The sequence below is a fragment of the Amphimedon queenslandica genome, unplaced genomic scaffold (assembly GCF_000090795.2).
Source record: "Amphimedon queenslandica unplaced genomic scaffold, v1.1 AMPQUscaffold_13311, whole genome shotgun sequence".
NCBI classification, from domain to species: domain Eukaryota; kingdom Metazoa; phylum Porifera; class Demospongiae; order Haplosclerida; family Niphatidae; genus Amphimedon; species Amphimedon queenslandica.
Window position 1 is genome coordinate 103,371 of NW_003546453.1, and position 19,017 is coordinate 122,387.

Below are 19,017 nucleotides of genomic sequence, written 5' to 3' on the forward strand. Positions count from 1 at the left end.
TATGCACGAGTGCAGTGCTGTCTCTCTTGTTAGCAGAAAAGTAAAAGTAGAAGAATCATGTTTTTAATCCTCATACTAGTATTTATACCGTCAGTCCTGCTATTAATATGGTACAGGTAAGCTCAGTATTCCTTTAATAACTAGTATCACGTGATCCTCTTCCTCCAGACACTATTATATTCCTTATAAGGTATTCAGTAGGTTAGGTATAGCCCATCCTCCAGTGGAGCCTTTCACTGGTAACGTTAATGGAATACTGAGACAGGTAATTATTAATTAGTGGTGGGTGTGGTTAACAGCTATGAATATTAATTAGGGTACACTGGAGTCAATGGAAAAAGGTGTTAGGGAAAATGGGAACGTGTATGGGTAAGAATTGTGTGTATTAATTAATGTACATGTGTTATGTTATGTGTCTATTTGCTGCTGTAGTTTCTACATTGGGATCAGCCGTTGGCTCGTTATATCCAATCTGGAAATTTTAAAAGAAATTTTTATAAAACGCTTCGACCAATTCCCCCAAAGAGCTGTAAATATGATAATAATTAAATATTGATTTCTATTGTCTGTAGGTGGAGCCATTTTTAATTGTGTTCTTTCGAGGCGAGATACCACCTGGTCTGATATTCATGGAGGATAAGCAATGGAGGGTTATAAAACCGATTGTGAGCCCGTCCTTCTCAAGCAGGAAGCTTAAAATGGTAATAACTAATCTTGTTTAGTCTACTTTTTAAATTATTTGTACTAGTCCACTTAGTTAATATGCAGCCAAATTCCCATACATAGAAACACTATAGAATCAGTTAATTTTTTTCTTTATTAGATGACTCCTTTAATTGAAAGAAGTTGTACTTCCTTGAACGAGAGAATGTCACAGATTAGTGAAACGAACAAAAGTTATGATGTTTATGAGTGAGTTACATGTACAGCTGTTTCTTAATTTCACTCCCTCTCCCCTCCTCCCTCTCTCTCCCTCTCTCTCTCTCCTCCTCTCTCTCTCCTCCAGTGTGTTTGGTCAGTTTACAATGGAGACAGTGTTAGGAGCTGCTTTTGGTTCTCAAGTTAATGTATTAAAAGGAGAGGGAGACTCACTCACTGAAGCAGCTGCTAGGGTACTAGCTGAAGTGGATATTAGCGTAATACTCTGGAACAATATAATATCATGTAATTAAATTATTATTATTACTTGTAAATCCCTGTACTATAGCCCATGGTTTTTCCCAAAAATTGGCTCCAAAATCACCTCAAATTTTTATTACATTTTCTGACACGTATTGATGTTCTTATGCTGTGTAGCAAGTTTGAGCTGATTCCGACTTCAATTTTTCGAGTTACGGCCATTTTAAGAAAATGCCAAAAATCTGGAAAAGTCCCTGTACTATAGCCCATGGAATTTCCCAAAAAATGGCTCCGAAATCACCCTAAATTTTTATTACATTTTCTGACACATATTGATGTTTTTATGCTGTGTAGCAAGCTTGAGCTGATTCCGACTTCAATTTTTCGAGTTACAGCCATTTTAAGAAAATGTCAAAATTCTAAAAAAATCCCTGTACTATAGCCCATGGTTTTTTCCAAAAAATGGCTCCGAAATTACCCCAAAATTTTATTACATTTTCTGATACATATTGATGTTCTTATGCTGTGTAGCAAGTTTGAGCTGATTCCGACTTCAATTTTTCGAGTTACGGCCATTTTAAGAAAACGCCAGAATTTAAAAAAATCCCTGTACTATAGCCCATGGTTTTTTCCAAAAAATGGCTCCAAAATCACCACAAATTTTTATTACATTTTCTGATACATATTGATGCCCTTATGCTGTGTAGCAAGTTTGAGCTGATTCCGACTTCAATTTTTCAACTTACGGTCATTAGGCGAAATTTAAGAGTTTTTTTTACATTTTTCTATTTTTAGCTCATTTTTCAGGATTGCTTGAGTTATTTCTTTCCTTATTTGGTGACTTCCTCTCAATTCCTGCAAAGAAACATTTCTCAGAACTGATACTAATCGGATATGAACTTATCAAGCAAAGAAGAGCATCTGAAGATCCTTCACAAGTAATGGAGGACCATGTACAGTATAGCCTCTCTTAATGGACACTCTCTATAGCGTACACCTCCATTTAACGGACAGCACCTAGTGTACCAATTACATTCCTTACTGTATAAAATAACCTCCACATAAAGGACACCTCTGTATAACAGAGACACTTTCTTGACCCCAGAATGTCCATTATATAGAGGCTACACCATACGAATGCACTTTATTTTTGTTTTATCTTATTTCTTGCAGAATAAAGATTTCCTCCAGTTATTAATGGATGCCAGATCCACTCCTGAAGGAGGAGGAGCTCCCAGTAATAATGTTAAAGACTCTCTGAGTGATAAAGAGATTGTTGGACTCTGTATTGACTTTATGTTAGCCGGCTATGAGACCACTAAGAACACTATGAGTTACATCTCATACTTACTAGCTAACAATGATGAGAAACAAGAGATACTCTGTACTGCCATTGATGAATATTATCAGGAGAATGAGGTAAGTAGAGATGATAATAATACTAGTATTTCTCTATTTCTTAGTATGCTTCACTGTATGATGCTAGTCATGATATCCAGTATCTTGATTGGGTAGTTAGTGAAGGGCTCAGGATGTATCCTCCTGTGACGAGGATATCCCGATACTGCAGTGAGACCTCAGTCATTAATGGGGTCACCATTCCAAAGGAAACCTGTGTACAAGTACCAGTTAAATATCTTCACTATTCACCCGAACACTGGGACCAACCTGATGAATTTATGCCAGATAGGTAAAGCAAGATAGTCAATACAAAATCCTCAATCATTGCACATACATGTATATACATACTGTCAGATCTAGAGGGAGTTTAGGAGACTTTTGGTCTCTCATATTTAACCTAGGTCTCCTTAATTGCCACACTTTTAGTTAGATTATTCTCTTAAAAGTTATTTCTGGATCTATAACTCTGATCATGATCATGAATGTTATGTTTATGTTGCTTTTATTCCTAGGTTTAGTCCGGAGGGTAAAGAAGGGCGGCATCCATTGTGTTATGTTCCTTTTGGGTATGGCCAGAGGAGCTGTATTGGAATGAGGTTTGCTCTCATGGAAATTAAAATGGCACTCACTGCAGTACTGAGGGACTTTAAATTTGAAATATCCAACGACACACAAGTATAAATAACAACAAAACTTATTTACTGTTGATTATTGTTGTTGTTTTTATTATTTAGATTCCACTAAAATTGAAGCAGGGTATTACGCAATACCCAGTAGATGGTGTTCATCTTAAAGTCGTTAAGAGGAAGTAATTAATGATAGCCACGCCTCCTAATTTAATATTCATTGATTGATATTTATTGTAGAGACAATTTTTCTTCAATTAATTATTATTGTTTATTGTCAGTGTTGTATTATATTTTAATTTCTAATCAATAATACTAATAATGATAATAATAATAACTAAATGTCTCCTATTATGTTTGTTATTTTTTTCCGTATTTGATTACATCGTCATACCACTTCTGTTCGTCTGGCGTCATCTCTAGAACCTGCAAAAAATTAAATAAAATTAAATTAATTAATGTATTAATTACATGAGGGGGTGGTGGGAGGTTACGTTCCCATTTAGTGCCTTCAGGAGCCTCTGGAGCTGAGAGAGAGAGGGAGAGAAAGAAATAAAGAAAATGTCATCTTTTATAATTAATAAAAACCCTATTTTTAACCCTTTAACATAATGTCCATGCACAATTGCAGATAACAATTCATTACATATACATGCAATAAGGATATGTACATTATTATTATTATTATTATTATTACATATATATGGGTCTGGGTGCTTCCTTCTCTCGAATTCTGCCTCTCCCTCTTGAAGCAGTTTCAATGCTATTGAGTGATCCACGTCTTTATTGGCATCAAACCTGTCCCTAAGCTCCAGGGCCTGTCTCCTCCAGAGTCTCCTGTCTATCGCCCAAGAGAGAAGGTGCTTTAGGCTCTTTCTGTATAAACGAGTCACATTTTGTGTATGAGTTAGCGCCGCCATTTTGAAAGGCGTGGTCAATAAACAAGCCACGCCCTTGGAAACAAAATGGTGGGTAATAAACTTGATTGTATTTTGTGATAAATTCTCTCTTTTAGGGTGGAACTAAAGAGTTTCCTTATCCTAAGTACGTTTGGTCTCCTTCAGGTGGTTGGTGGTGTAACCCCCGCCACTGGAGAAGGAACACTAACATTGGTTTGCTGATAGTTGTTCTCTCCTGCATACCAGTGGCTTACATCTCAGCTAAATTAGAAGTAAGCTCACGTGATCCTTTACACAAACAATACTATTGTTATATTCTCTTCTTTCAGAGAAGGCCAGTTGCTCCGTATAGACACATACCTTCACAGAGATGGTGCAAGTATGCCGAGGTAATTAATTAATTGATGGGTGTGGCATAGGGTGTGGTCTTACATTTATATATTTTTGCTGGTTGGTACTTTAAAACCATCACTTGACGTGATTGAGTGGAACGTGTGAATGTTTGAAAATGTTCTTTTTATTTCTTTTTCTATAGACCGATGATCCTAGCCTTCAAAAAGCTCATTAACTATTATTAGTGACATATTAGGATAAACATTGTGTACTATAATAATTATTATTATTATTATTATTATTATTATTATTATTATTATTATTATCTCTTGTTTGTCATTAGAGGTTTATGGATACAGTTCAATCTAATAGTCGATATTTAATGTTATTATTACATTGCAATCATTAATAATAGTTTGTCATGTCTAACGATCCTTACTACTACTAATAATAACATCTGTTGTGATAGTTCCAACATACATCAAACATGTACATGTACATGTACATGTACATGCATATTAAGTACATGGAACATACATACATGTATTTACTGCATGTATACATGTTTCATATATGGAGTGAGAATTTTGCTTAATAAACTGACAAATTTATCTAGCCCATTCAAGGGAATATACAATGATCAGCTTTGGATATTAATAGTATACTGTTAGTATATTATGCCGTTAGTGAATGCACTATAATTATGGTTGATAGTACACACCTTTATTTTCAAATACAGAATCAAGCAACTATTTTGGGCAGTGGCTGTTTATCTCTGGTTTATACTGAAGCATTTTGAAAGTTTGTTTAAAGTCACTGATTCGATATAACTGACAGTGAACGGCACTAAGTATATGAGTTATTTTTTATAATTAATAAAATAAATTATGACTAATAATAATAATAACAACAACACCAAATGATATAAACCAATTAGCATATATGTACATGGCATTTCATTGATCTATGCACTGTATGTATGTTACATGGCAACTTTAAACAAGCTAGACTAATCTAATGAAACTACAGTCTAATCAATAATAATGATTATAATAATGATTAAGAACTATTTGTACTGTTGTTTGGAAACATAATAGGAGAGAGAGAGAAAGGGAGAGAATTTACTTTTTTTCTGTCATTTTAAGAATGATACTAGTTACATTTTAATATATGAAAGGCACCAGTGCTTTTCTCTTTTCTGGATAATCTTTCAAATTATGATTGCACCATTTGTGATTCTGTCTAGCTCTTGGTATGAAAGTACTCAGAGAAAATAAGAACCAAACCAAACCAGAGAGGGACCATGTGAGAATAGACCAACCAAACCACTCGATAGCTTCTCCTAAGTAGTTAGGACAGGATATCAGATAGAAAGTGGCTGCTTTTGGTATTTGATAACTATCATCTTTATAGTCAGATCTCAGAGCTATTAGCTGTCCATCTGCTACTCGGTTTAGTATGAAACCAGTAATGAAAAACATTAACCCGATGATGAAACGTGGATCAAAGTAGTACCCATTGCAATACTGGGCCTCCCCAAGGAACTGAGCATTAACGAAGTGGAAGATAGTATTAACTAGTGTTGCTGCTACTGGTATCCACAGACTGACCTTCCTTTTTGCATGTCTGGAGGCTATCCCATCCACAATAGACCTATTGATGTAGTGTATGATGAATAGACAGTACATTACTATGTTTGATGGACGGTTGAAGTTTCTCTGTAAGAAGTACGTTAGTGAGAATATTAGAATGCCTGGAATGAACTGAGATATTGCAAAAGAGATTCTTGCTGGTACGCGTGGAAATATCCCAATTTCTTTATCATGCCTCCCATATGGTATAGGCTTTAAGAACTGGAGTATTATATTAATGAGAGAGAGTATCAAACAGATCCCCACTAGCCCCAGATGGATCCACAGCTGTATTCTGTCATCCCTGGTTCTTGTGATTGGATTAATGGGAGAGAAGGGATTGTCTGGGAACAAGATATATGGTATTCCATGGAATATACTGTAAGACTGAAAACAGGTCTCGTTACTGGGAGAAGACATTCCTGCCTGCTGTTTGCTGCTTGCTTGAGCTCCTTCTCTGCTCTACTGATTGTGTGTGGGCGTTCATGCATTGGTATGCAAGTAGACCGTATTATAGAGTCAAAGTTCTAATTATTCGAATCACAGGTAAAATTATACAAACACCACGCCCATATTTTCTAGTTGGATTCATTTCTGAAGCTTTGGAGGAATTTTGATTTATTTCTTTCGGTAAAGGATGACAGAAGAGAGCAAGTATGGAGCCTCAATGGCTATACTTCAAAGATACCTAACCCCTGACGACAGCAACTGTAAGAAGAGTGGATCCATGATAATTAAATTAATATTAATATATTTTTAATTTTCAGCTACTAATACCAACAGTTCTGGATTTGGTGGTGAGTCTACAAGTACCTGTGGAGTCCAATTTTAATTGATTGTAGCATTTTAAACAAATTTAACGAGAGATCTTTAAAAATGCGAAATTAAATTGGCGCATAAATTAATACCATTTAATTTTATTATTATTATTATTATTATTATTAATAGATGTTGATCAGAATATTAATATACTCCTGGCTAAGATCAGTATTAAAGATGGAGAGAAAGGTTCTTCATCAACATCAAGAAGAGTCAGACATCTTAACGACCTTGCAAAAGTAATAACAATAATAACAATAATAATAATAATAATAATAATAATAATAATAATAACAATAATAACTTAACTATTATTAATTGAATTCTTAATTAGGTGATACGTCATATTGGTCCTAATGCTCAGTTTATGATAACAAACGCAAGAAGAATAATTGAAAAGTAATGGAGGGAGAGAGAGAGAGAGAGAGAGAAGGAGGCCATTGTTCATCTCTTTTCTCTCTCCTTTCCCCCTCAGTGTTAAGCTGGCCTTGCTCAGTCATGTTAAAGAAGTCCGGGCTGGGTCTTTAAGAGTGCTGCGCTATATTCTCTCTTCGTCACAAAATTATGAAATCATGTTAAGTATTAAGATTGATCATCTCGTGGCGAGATCACTTGATTCACCACCTCAGAGAGACATAGAGAGGCTACAGGCCATGAGGTTTGTACGACAGGTGAGCTAGTAAGACTCAGTATACTCCTGTATATTCTAGTATATAATGTACACGTACATGCTCAGTATATTCCTGTATATTATCTAAATTCACATATAGAGTATTTTAGTATTATATTGGTCAATAACGACTCCAGTATATTAATAGTATATTCCAGTATATTATCAGTAATCTCCCCCACAGGTACTCCTAGTCTGTCCTTCATTAATATCCAGGTCACTAGTGGCTCCTCTGATGTCTATAGTCAGTTCAGACACTGAAGTACCACTGGACAATATAACCTGGGCAGCACTGGCTACACTGTGTGAAATAGGTATGTACATGTACATATACATATGTACATGTACATGTATATGTACCGTATAGCTTGAAATTTTCGTGGAATGTAAATTTCGTGATTTTCGTGGTTATGGGGCTGCCCACGAAATTTAAACCCACGAAATCATTGAAGTGCCATCCCCTTACAGGCTATGTAAACTGTCAACCATGAAAATTAAACCACGAATTGCCCCACTAGGAGCAAACCACGAAAATATCGACCCACGAAAATATCAAGCTATACGGTATATGAATGTGTACATGTACATGTATGTGTAGGGAGAACTAATGTGTAATGGGTGTTTCATGTATTGTGTAGAAAGAATGGGGTATTATGTTGTAGTTATGTACATGTACATTCTTATTTAATGTTGCATGAATTATATTTATTTATTAATTCTTATACTAGCACTGACTAATATTAATCTCTCGTCACACTGTGGTATCATTAAAGTACTGGTTAGAGGACTGCTGAAATGTCAGGTAGGAAACAAGAAGAGAGTGTTTTATTATTATTATTATTATTGTTGTTGTTGTTGTTGTTTAGAGTCCTGAGATAAGTGAGACTGTTATACTAACACTGTGTCATCTATTGAACCACCCCAGTACCAGAAAGCATGTAAGAACACATCTTGATATTGAGGTAAGGACACACGGTACACTATTAGTTCTATACTGCAGTTTATAGTACACTGTAGTCATTGGTTACTGTATAGTCATTGGTTACTGTATGTGTCTCATTCTTAGGGTGTGCTGGCTCCAATAACTGACCTTCACTTTAGCTTTCATACTAATGATAATACCACCACTGATATAAAGTAACCATTCATTTATTTATTAATTATTTTATTTATTTATTCATTTATTTATTATTTTATTTATTTATATTAGAAGTGACAGAGATAAGAGAGTAGAATCAGCTAAGATATCAATAACAGCATTGCTGAAATCATGGCCGGGTACATGTGTATGAAATACTGTGACTATTATTATTGTTGTTTTTGTTTTTATTGTTTTAGGTTTTTTATTGTTACTTAATCCGTCAATTAATGGAATATCAACAATAATTAACATGTTACCTTTGACTGAACCCTATATACAGGTAATTAATTAATTAATTAATTAATATTCATCATTATAGTGGATAGTATATTGTACCAAAAATGGCTCTGAAATCGCCCCTAATTTTTATTACATTTTCTGATACATATTGATGTCCTTATGCTGTGTAGAAAGTTTGAGCTGATTCCGACTTCAATTTTTAAAGTTACGGCCATTTTAAGAAAACGTCAAAAATCTGAAAATTACCCAAGGCTATAGCCCATGGTTTTTTCCAAAAAATGGCTCTGAAATCACTCCAAATTTTTATTACATTTTCTGATACATATTGATGTCCTTATGCTGTGTAGCAAGTTTGAGCTGATTTCGACTTCAATTTTTCAAATTACGGCCACTTCAAAAATGGGCCAAATTCTGAAAAATCCCTACACTATAGCCTTAAAATGGTTCCATATACAGTACATGTATTTGATGCCATTTCTATTGTACAATATTATTATCATTATTATTATTATTATTATTATCTACAGAGACAGATCCTTGAGATACTCTATAGTTCCTTTCATTTGAAGATCCCTCAGTGGACTGATGACTATAGGATAGCTATTGCTAGTGTTGGTAAGATACTGGTTAATTAATTGATGGGTGTGGCTTGATATTTAATTAATGAGGGTGGCCTATTAATATTTTAATATACTTTTTACATCTAGCTAAATTAAATTTTACTTTAACATAAAACAAAGGAAATACAAAAAGAATTAGCAACATGTACATGTACATAAAATAAAAATGAGACTGTTTTACGGATTCTTCATGTCCGAGAAAATTTTTTTTCTGTAACACTTTCTCGTGAAACAAATTTTACTGGCTCGAAACTTTGGTACTACTATATAGTACTAAATATACAATGTATGTATGTATGCATAAAAGCAGGTCAATGTTGTTGATGGTTTATCAGAGACACTTCCAAAAACCCATGATCTCCATCTTTAAGCATAACATTCACATCATCCATCCTTAAAGTCTCTGGTACTGCTCCAGCCTGATAACTAAATGGTGGTGTATCAGAACTTGAAGGCAGCTGCTCCTCAGAGTTTGCTTGTATGCTTAGTGTAGCTTCAGTAGGTTCAGTATATTCTGTTAAAGGAGATTCATGTATTGGTGGCTCCATTATTTCTATATCATTGGGTAAAGCTGTAGGACCTCTGGGCTTACCCATTGACTCTTCTACTTTGATTGGAGTAGCTACATTAAAAAGAGAAAAAGCAAATTATTTTATTAATAATACCATTATACAGAATTACCTTCATCATTGACTGATTCTAATCGACCCAAAGGGAGTGATCTGGCAACTATAGCCATAGTTGGCGTCCTACATGTATAGCTTGTGGTTATCAGTGATGATGTCTTCTCTTTATCACCAAATATGGGCACAGCAGATCGACTAGTAACTGTTTCTCTTCGCTCAGGAGTCTGGTATTGTTCAGCTTGAGATATGGAAGAGGTTACCAAAGGATTAGTAGTAGCAGCAATGGGAAGTGACACTTCACCAGTAGTCACTTCATCATTGTTCAGTTGAGACTCAGCTATTGCTGTGACTATAGTATCACTATTATCAGTTATTATTGGTTCTTCATATGCTTCTTCAGCACCTTCTCCTAGTGTTGTAATAGACTAGTATTGTAATCAAAGTGATAATAATAATTAATAAAAATGATTTTATTTTGCTGAGTTAGCAATGCTGAGTCTGCTGTTAGCAAAAAATACTGTATTTATCCTTTTTAAAAAATCCTTTATGAGCTGTTTCTAATAAAGCAAACCTAATTCTATGACATTTATAATACCTGATGAATGGCAAAGAATATGCCATTTTAAAGAAAAGGGTTTAACCCTACACTAATGATCCAGCATATTCTTATATATTCTACATATTCTTAGTATACATGTACATCTACTTACTACTGTGGTTCTTGGAGGAGCAGCAGCCCATGGCCTTTAAGAAATGGTCAGCTAAGAAGTGGTCTTTAAACTTCTAGTCTTCCTCTTGCTAGTCTTCTTTCCAATAGTTCAAACTCATCACATGACTCCAGTGTTAGTATTCATTGCAGGTCACACTTCAAAGGTCATGTCCAGGTACTAATATGGCAGCTGCTGCTTGAACTTGCTGTGTGTATTGATCACCATAAGATGAATCCTCTTGAGCTTGTCTTGAATATTAAGCAGCAATGCCTCCAGGATCATGCTTAAAATTAAATTGAATTCATTATTCTCTATACATGTATGTACATGTAGGCGTGGCTTAATGCAAGCTGGCATTTAATAAATATTCATCACATCATTATTCATTACTCTATTATAAGTATGGTGTACAGTTACTTGTATATGTTTTTTAATTTTTTAGATTTTTCTCACAGTTACATGTACATGTACAATAGTTCATACATGATGATACATTATTATTTATTGTTCATTATAGACCCCACCCAGTATTCTCAGGACTGGTCGTTAGAGGCAGGGTGGGTAGCTGAAGAGGGTAAGTCCCTCCTTCCTCCTAAAGTGATGGAGCGTGTTGATCTCATGGGTTGCTACCATGCTCTGTTACTCACCTGTCTATTGAAGGCTGGGTTCTTCACATCGCTGGTGGAAGTGGTTAAACTACCTGATCAACACATAGCTGTAATGACTGCTGTACTAATGGGGCAGCTGCTACATATGGTAAGACATGTATCTATAGTGGGAAATTTTAGAGGGATTAAAATTTGGCAAATTGCTAAATTTTGGATGATTGGCAAATTTTAACTTGGCGAATTTGTGGCAACGTGCCATTGAGCATGTGTATAATGGCTCATAATGGTGGATTTCATTTTGGTGAATGGCTATCAAAATGCCAAATTTGCCAAATTTAATTCCCTCCAACATTTCCTACTATACAGTACATGTATACTTTTATACTCTGTATATGTGTGTGTGTGTGTGTGTGTGTGTGTGTGTGTGTGTGCTAATTGTAGTATTGTTAATGTATTATGGTACATGTACATACTAGTGATGCTACATTCATATGTACATGTACATGTATAGTTTAATGGAGGCTAAGTTATGTTCATCTTTGTGTTGTTCCTTAGGCTAATTCTATTCTTCCTCCGGAATATTTTTGTTTTTCTTTGAAATTGCCCGACCTCATAGCAGCTGCAATGTCACCTGATGAACAGGGAGAGAGAAAGTAAACAAATTTATAAACAAACAAATTATTTTATTATTATCATTATCATTGTTGTTGTTGTTGTTGTTATTATTATTGTTGTTGTTGTTATTATTATTGTTGTTGTTTATTTCAGTCGTGCTTCAGAAGTAATAAATTGTTTGGATCGTATCCATCAAATGAAGAAACAGCCGGTCAAACCATCCAGCCTCTATCTTAAACTAACACTAGAACAAGTAAAATAAAATAAATAAATAAATAAAATAAATAAATAAATTAATTAATAAATTAAATAATAAATAAATTAATGATATTCTTTCTCTACCTTAGGCTGGTTATTTTTCAGGTAAAGGTAGAAGTCACAATAACCTCATGCATAATGTCCACATATCCAATGTAAGTGTATGTGTATGTATTATGAATGTATGGGGCTCATATTCATTCATTCATTTATTTATTTTATTTATTATATTTATTATTTATTTTATTTTATTCACAGGAGATGGATGACCTCACTCTACAGTCTCATATTCGTGATACCCTGGTACTGACTAACCCGAGGGAGTACCCCTCCTGGGACTGGAACCTCATACTATCACTGCTTCATGTGAGTGGACACTGCCAGTAATAATGAATGAACCCTCCTCTAGCAATATAGTATTAATAGTATTTATTTATTTATTTGTTTATTTATTTTTCTATTTATTTATAATTCTATAGCATCCTTATCTCTACACTGTGTCCCTCACTGAAGAGAGTAACTGTACCAAGTAAAAGAGAGAGAGAGGGAAGGAGGGAGGGAGGGAGGGAGGGAGGGAGGGAAAGAGAGAGAGAGAGGGGGGGGGAGGAGAAGGGGAAAGAGTATATCTTTATAATTTTTATCTTTTTTGTAGGTTTTTACGCAGTTTGACTAATTTCTTCAAGCCTAGCTCCAGACAGTATTCATCCATTGTCTATTCATTGTCTAACAGTAAGAAATACTCGTCTGTTGGTCTTCAGCTTATCAAGTACCTGAGCAAAATGGAAGGAGTAAGAGTTATTAATAGTTATTAGTAGTTATTAATATTGTTTTATTAATAGATTGGGTGTGGTTTATTGCAGATTCTTATTAAAGACATCGTTGACCAACTAGGACAAGTAAATGAAATTAATATTTCAACATCTACTACATGTACATGTACAGTATAGCCTCTCTTAATGGACACTCTCTATAGCATACACCTCCATTTAATGGACAGCACCTAGTGTACCAATTACATTCCTTACTGTATAAAAGAGCCTCCACATAAAGGACACCTCTGTATAACAGAGACACTGCCTTGCCCCAAAATGTCCATTATATAGAGGCTAGTCTGTATACTTTATCTTTAATAATGCTTAAATATAGATTATTATATAGAGGCTACACTGTATTATGATGCCTATTTCTCTCAATGAGTAGGTTACTGCTTCTAAGGTTACAGCTGATGTTTTCTCCCCCAGTAGTGTCTCTCATAAAATGTCTCGTGATTATTTCCTACTAATTGGTGCAGTTTCATTCCACAACAGTTCATTATTGTACAGCCTTGGGGCATATGGACCGTAAGAGAGAGATAGAAAGAGAGAGAAATAGAATAAGATTATAAATTTTTAACTGTTACATGTACATGTATGTATACATACATGTATATAATTCATTTTTCATTGTGTGTGTACTGGTTGTAGTGTTTTGGCTGTATTCCAGGCTAAATCTAGTAATTTTAACTTTTTATTTAGTTTTAGTTCATAGATATCAATACATGTATGTTATATGCACATCACTTCAAATGATCCACTCATTAAAGTCACTACAATCAGTAGACACACTAATAGTGGATAGACTGATATACATTGTACCTTTCCTCCCCCACAGTATTCTTGATATTTGCAGTATCACTAGTAGACATGATCTCCACAAGTTGATAATATCATCACTTGACTTCTCTCATGATAACTATTCTAAGCCAATCCTACAGAAACTGCTTAATGGGTCTGATGGAGTAAGCCACTTATTATTATTATTAGTAGTAGTAGTAGTGCATGCATTATTATTATTATTATTACTGTATATTGGGAAATTTTGGAGGGACTAAAATTTGGCGAATTGCTAAATTTTAGTGATTGGCAGATTTTAATTTGGCAAATTGGTGGCCATGTGCCATTGAACATGTGTATAGTGGCTCAAAATGGCAGGTTTTATTTTGGCGAATGGCTATCAAAACGCCAAATTTGCCAAATTTAATTCCCTCCAAAATTTCCCGCTATACGGTATTATTATTTAGTAACGCGGTAGCGTTACTAAGTAGGATTCACCCCCAAACAAAATGGCTGCCACGACTTTTGCAGCCTTGCTTTATTATTACTATTATTATTATTACATGTATGTGTGCTGGTACATGTATTATTATTAAGTTAAGAAATTGTAATACTAATAAACCATTTACATGTACATGTATATGACAACTCATAGCCATTAAGTGTAATGTGAAACTATTATGTGTTAATGTCACCATTACTATTGGTTGCTATGGAAAAGTTTTCATGGAATCTATTCATTGTGTACTATCATAACTTCCTTTAGTTACAAGATCTTGAATACCCAGAGTGAGAATTGCTTGTGTGGGAAGACTATTACAATTGTAAGGCGTGGTTTAGGATGAAATAAATCCTGGCCGCCATTTTGGTTGGCAACTTTCAATGGAGAAGCAACAGGCCGACATAAAAACAAACCTATATTAAGAATTCTGGAGCAAATTTGACCAAATCCTTGACAGGAGAAGCTTAGAGGCAGCTGTTCTTTCTTATAACAAGCGCTTTTTAGCTATTGATAGAGCTACAGCAGGTAAGTGACAATCGTGCCTCCATTGACTTCCTTAACAAACTTGCCAACCAAAATGGCAGCCAATTATAATGTGTGGGCGTATACCACCATATAAAATTAATGAAATTCATAGCTTTTGCAATTCTCACTCTGGGTGGTCCATATGACAACCCATAATCATTAAGTTCAATTTGAAACTATTTTGTTTACTACTGGTTGCTATGGAGAAGTCTTAATGGAGTCAATTCATTATGTACTATCATAACTTTCTTTAGTCACAAGATCTTTGAATATATTTTTAAGGTGACGCCCACTTTTTGTTTCTAGCTGACCTTCTTTAGCTGCCTTCCTTTCTTCTCTACCCTTGTTTTTATTCTTGTTCATTCTGACTTCTTCATTTTCTTATTGTTCTTTTTTGCTCTATCTTCATTTACCGTATTCTACCTTTATCTCTCTTCATTCTTTGTTCTTGCTTTACGTACACAATTTTATTTTTTTCTTGAAATGGCAACCAAACCATCTTTATCTTCTTCTCCTGGTCTCCTCAAACTGGAGGAACAGCTCACCTGTCCTGTGTGTCTTGACCACTATACCAACCCTAAGACTTTACCTTGTCTACATTCATTCTGTGAGCACTGTCTGGAGGGATTACCTCTGGATAAGAAGAATAAGCCATATTACCTCTCTTGTCCCACTTGTCGTCATTGTACAGAGTTACCAGAAGAAGGAGCAGGAGCCTTTCCTGTAGCATTTCATATAAACAGCCTCAAAGAGATATACAGTCTAATGAAGAAAGTAGCTGATCCTGAACAGGTCACCTGTGACAACTGTATTACAGCTAATTCCACTGGATACTGCAAAGACTGCAGTAAGTTCCTTTGTACAAAATGCGATGGAATACACAAGCAATGGGGCCCAACTTCTAACCATCAGTTGACAAGTCTTGATGAGATGACAGCCTCTGATGTCTTTTCTACTTCTCAATTGCTAGCTCCAGCTAAACAGGAGGCAACCCTCACTTGCTCTGTACCTGGTCATGATGAGCCATTGAAGTATTACTGTGACACATGTGATGAATCTATCTGTCGTGACTGTATCATAGTCACTCATAAAGATCACAAGTATAACCTAATAGCTAATAGTTTTACTAAACACAAAGAAGCACTGGAGAAATCTCTTAATCCAGTGAAAGAGAAAATTGAAGGACTCAAGAAGGTCTTGTCTGCTCTAGTAGAGAGAGAGGGTGGGATCAGAGAGAGAGGAGAAGGAGTCTTAGAAGAAATACATGAAATGGTAGAGGAAATGGTGAATGTTCTTCGTGAGTCAGAGAGGAAACTGACTGAGCAAGCAAAGAGGGTCACTGATGCTAAACTAAAGGTGCTGTCAGAGCAAATGAAATCAGCAGAAATGAGTTTGAGTCTTTTGGAGAATGTTGAGGATTATGTGGAACAGAGTCTGAAGACAGGCAGTCCTCAACAAGTCCTGAGGTGTAAGAAACAGATGATGGAGCGTATGAGTGAAGTTACTGGAGGGATGAATGTGGAGGAGTTACATCCAAAGGAAAAGGCCGATTTTGTATTGAGTAAAGATATCAAATCGCTACATCACATTGGAGATATTGTTTTACTACAGCAGTATAGAGTGAAGAAAATTGATCATGTTACATGTGCTGGCAAAGCAGTTTCGTTTTCACTATCAATGGAGGCACCAGATTCATCTGTTTTGTCTGTTCCCATCTCTTCTCTGAAGTGTAGTCTAGTACCAGTTGGTAAAGGTGATGAACCCATTGACACTACAGTCACTACCACCAGCACTGATCCTGGAGTGTATAGGATACAGTGTAACCCTTCAACCAGTGGTACTCATACAGTAAAAGTACAAGTATATGATGTAGACCTTGAGGATACCTCACTAGTCATCCCTTTCAATCCTTACCTTGATAACATCACTCCAGTACGTACTATAACTCAGCTTGATTGTCCCTGGGCAGTTGCTGTCAGTGATGATAATCATGTTATAATAACTGAGTTTAGTGGTCATTGTGTAACAATACTGGATAGAGAAGGAAAGAAAGTGAAATCATTAGGAGGGGAAGGAGGAAGTGGTAATGAGTTTATTTTTCCAAGTGGTGTAGCCATTACTCCAGACAAATTTATTCTTGTATCTGGTAGTAGCAGCATCCAGAAGATAAGCATGGATGGATACCTTGTAGCAACAGTCAGTGAGAAGGGCATTGGACCACTACAATTCAGTACTCCTGATGGTATAGCCATTTCTCCTATAACAGGACAGGTTTATATTGCTGATAGTGGTTATCATCGTATACAAGTCTTGAATCCTGATCTAACCTTCTCTCATTCATTTGGTAGTAAAGGATCAACTAATGGACGGTTTCAGTCTCCACGTGACATTGCTATTGACAGTCAAGGATTAGTGTATGTTGCTGATCAGTGTAATCATCGCATTCAGAAGTTCTCTCCAGATGGAAAGTTTGTTGGTCAGTTTGGTACTGAAGGATCTGGTCCTGGACAACTTGACTGGCCAAATGGTATAACAATAGACACTGCAGCTACTGGTCTAGTGTATGTTAGTGAGAATGGCAATCATCGTATATCAGTCTTCACTAGTGATGGTGTGTTTGTTAGGAAGTTTGGAAGTGTAGGCAGTGATATTGATCAGTTTAGTGCTCCTTATGGATTAGCATTAGATAAAGATGGATTATTGTATGTTTGTGATTTTAGTAATAAGTGTCTTGTTGTTTATTAGTTATTAATTATTTCTTTTATATTGTTAATGATCATTATTAGCTAATTATAATACTGATACAGTCACTGGTATGTGTACTGAGAATACACTCAACATAACTTCAATAGCACCGCAATATCCTAATAACTAGGAGAAGAAATTATTTCTTTAAGATGTGTTGAATCAATAATGTAGTATGATGCATGAAAAAATAAAATTATTGTTATTAAAATTGTTATTACTTTCACACATCATATTCCTAATATGCTATCTTCCATATCTTATTCACCATTGCAATTTTTTGACTATAAACCTAACTTGACACTAGTAGCTGGTGAATTGAAATTCATTATGTACTATCATAACTTCCTTTAGTCACAAGATCTTTGAATATATTTAAGGTGTCGCCCACTTTTTGTGTCTAGCTGACCTTCTTTAGTCTTTCTCTCCTCCTTCCACCTTCTTCATTTTGTTTTGTTGTTTCATCTGGTCATTAGGACTCTCTCTCATCACTCATTCACTCCCTTCCCTTCTCCTCCTCCTCCTCTACTTTGTTTTACATTCTCATTCATTAATGTAAATTCACCTTTACTACTGGTTGTTATAATAAAGGAATGTACTATCATAACTTCCTTTAGTCACAAGACTATAGAATATTCCAAGAGGTCATCAGGGCTATCTTTCCCCAGGCTACTCTCATTCTTGTTCATTCCAACTTCTTCATTTTCTTATCGTTCATTCTTGCTCTATCTTCATTTACCATCTTCTACCTTTATCTCTCTCTTCATTTTTCATTCTTGCTTTACATACACAATTTTATTCTTTCTTGAAATGGCAACCAAACCATCTTCATCTTCTTTTCCTGGTCTCCTCAAACTGGAGGAACAGCTCACCTGTCCTGTGTGTCTTGACCACTATACCAACCCTAAGACTTTACCTTGTCTACATTCATTCTGTGAGCACTGTCTGGAGGGATTACCTCTGGATAAAAAGAATGAGACCTATTACCTCTCTTGTCCCACTTGTCGTCATTGTACAGAGTTACCAGAAGAAGGAGCAGGAGCCTTTCCTGTAGCATTCACTCTCAACAACCTCAAAGAGATATACAGTCTAATGAAGAAAGTAGCTGATCCTCAACAGGTCACCTGTGACAACTGTACTACAGCTAATGCCACTGGATACTGCAAAGACTGCAGTCAGTTCCTTTGTACAGAATGTATCTTTATGCCCAAGAAATGGGCTCTTTTTGCTAACCATCAGCTTACAAGTCTTGATGAGGTGACAGCCTCTGATGTCTCTTCTACTTCTCAATTGCTAGCTCCAGCTAAACAGGAGGCAACCCTCACTTGCTCTGTACC

At 35.5% G+C, this 19,017-nt stretch overlaps 5 protein-coding genes across 5 annotated transcripts in view; 2 read left to right on the top strand and 3 right to left on the bottom strand.

Annotated features, from left to right (window-relative positions):
* Positions 1-4: 4 nt before the first annotated feature.
* LOC100632078 (cytochrome P450 3A24-like) lies at positions 5-3,542 on the top strand. Its single transcript, XM_019998633.1, has 12 exons — positions 5-116; positions 169-265; positions 317-369; positions 433-529; positions 573-701; positions 824-912; positions 1,007-1,164; positions 1,915-2,057; positions 2,293-2,538; positions 2,583-2,809; positions 3,033-3,195; positions 3,255-3,542. The coding sequence occupies exons 1-12, from the start codon at positions 58-60 to the stop codon at positions 3,330-3,332; spliced, it is 1,539 nt and encodes a 512-aa protein (XP_019854192.1). The 5' UTR covers positions 5-57; the 3' UTR covers positions 3,333-3,542.
* On the bottom strand, positions 3,463-4,095 carry LOC100641642 (NADH dehydrogenase [ubiquinone] 1 beta subcomplex subunit 9-like). The gene is made up of 3 exons (XM_003387884.3): positions 3,844-4,095; positions 3,618-3,673; positions 3,463-3,572 (listed from the first exon to the last, which is right to left on the bottom strand). Exons 1-3 carry the CDS (start codon positions 4,064-4,066, stop codon positions 3,507-3,509), a joined length of 345 nt encoding a protein of 114 aa, XP_003387932.1. The 5' UTR covers positions 4,067-4,095; the 3' UTR covers positions 3,463-3,506.
* Positions 4,096-5,402: 1,307 nt separating this feature from the next.
* Positions 5,403-6,471, bottom strand: LOC100632203 (steroid 5-alpha-reductase DET2-like). The gene has a single exon (XM_003387895.2). The coding sequence runs from the start codon at positions 6,427-6,429 to the stop codon at positions 5,542-5,544; it is 888 nt and encodes a 295-aa protein (XP_003387943.1). The 5' UTR covers positions 6,430-6,471; the 3' UTR covers positions 5,403-5,541.
* A 90-nt stretch (positions 6,472-6,561) lies between these two features.
* Positions 6,562-19,017, top strand: part of LOC105313395 (rapamycin-insensitive companion of mTOR-like) — a 19,525-nt gene continuing 7,069 nt past the window's right edge. Inside the window, exons 1-22 of the mRNA XM_019998631.1 lie at positions 6,562-6,719; positions 6,777-6,806; positions 6,958-7,067; positions 7,163-7,227; positions 7,304-7,499; positions 7,683-7,812; positions 8,227-8,300; positions 8,365-8,460; positions 8,565-8,635; positions 8,709-8,776; positions 8,837-8,919; positions 9,407-9,494; positions 11,353-11,591; positions 11,999-12,096; positions 12,212-12,311; positions 12,406-12,471; positions 12,575-12,682; positions 12,796-12,845; positions 12,969-13,104; positions 13,156-13,212; positions 13,517-13,656; positions 13,967-14,093. Of these exons, the coding sequence (XP_019854190.1) occupies positions 6,647-6,719; positions 6,777-6,806; positions 6,958-7,067; positions 7,163-7,227; positions 7,304-7,499; positions 7,683-7,812; positions 8,227-8,300; positions 8,365-8,460; positions 8,565-8,635; positions 8,709-8,776; positions 8,837-8,919; positions 9,407-9,494; positions 11,353-11,591; positions 11,999-12,096; positions 12,212-12,311; positions 12,406-12,471; positions 12,575-12,682; positions 12,796-12,845; positions 12,969-13,104; positions 13,156-13,212; positions 13,517-13,656; positions 13,967-14,093 (2,205 nt within the window). The 5' untranslated portion in view covers positions 6,562-6,646. The remainder of the gene's footprint in view (positions 6,720-6,776; positions 6,807-6,957; positions 7,068-7,162; positions 7,228-7,303; positions 7,500-7,682; positions 7,813-8,226; positions 8,301-8,364; positions 8,461-8,564; positions 8,636-8,708; positions 8,777-8,836; positions 8,920-9,406; positions 9,495-11,352; positions 11,592-11,998; positions 12,097-12,211; positions 12,312-12,405; positions 12,472-12,574; positions 12,683-12,795; positions 12,846-12,968; positions 13,105-13,155; positions 13,213-13,516; positions 13,657-13,966; positions 14,094-19,017) is intronic.
* Positions 9,650-11,081, bottom strand: LOC109583336 (uncharacterized). The gene is made up of 3 exons (XM_019998632.1): positions 10,836-11,081; positions 10,181-10,534; positions 9,650-10,121 (listed from the first exon to the last, which is right to left on the bottom strand). The coding sequence occupies exons 1-3, from the start codon at positions 10,864-10,866 to the stop codon at positions 9,811-9,813; spliced, it is 696 nt and encodes a 231-aa protein (XP_019854191.1). The 5' UTR covers positions 10,867-11,081; the 3' UTR covers positions 9,650-9,810.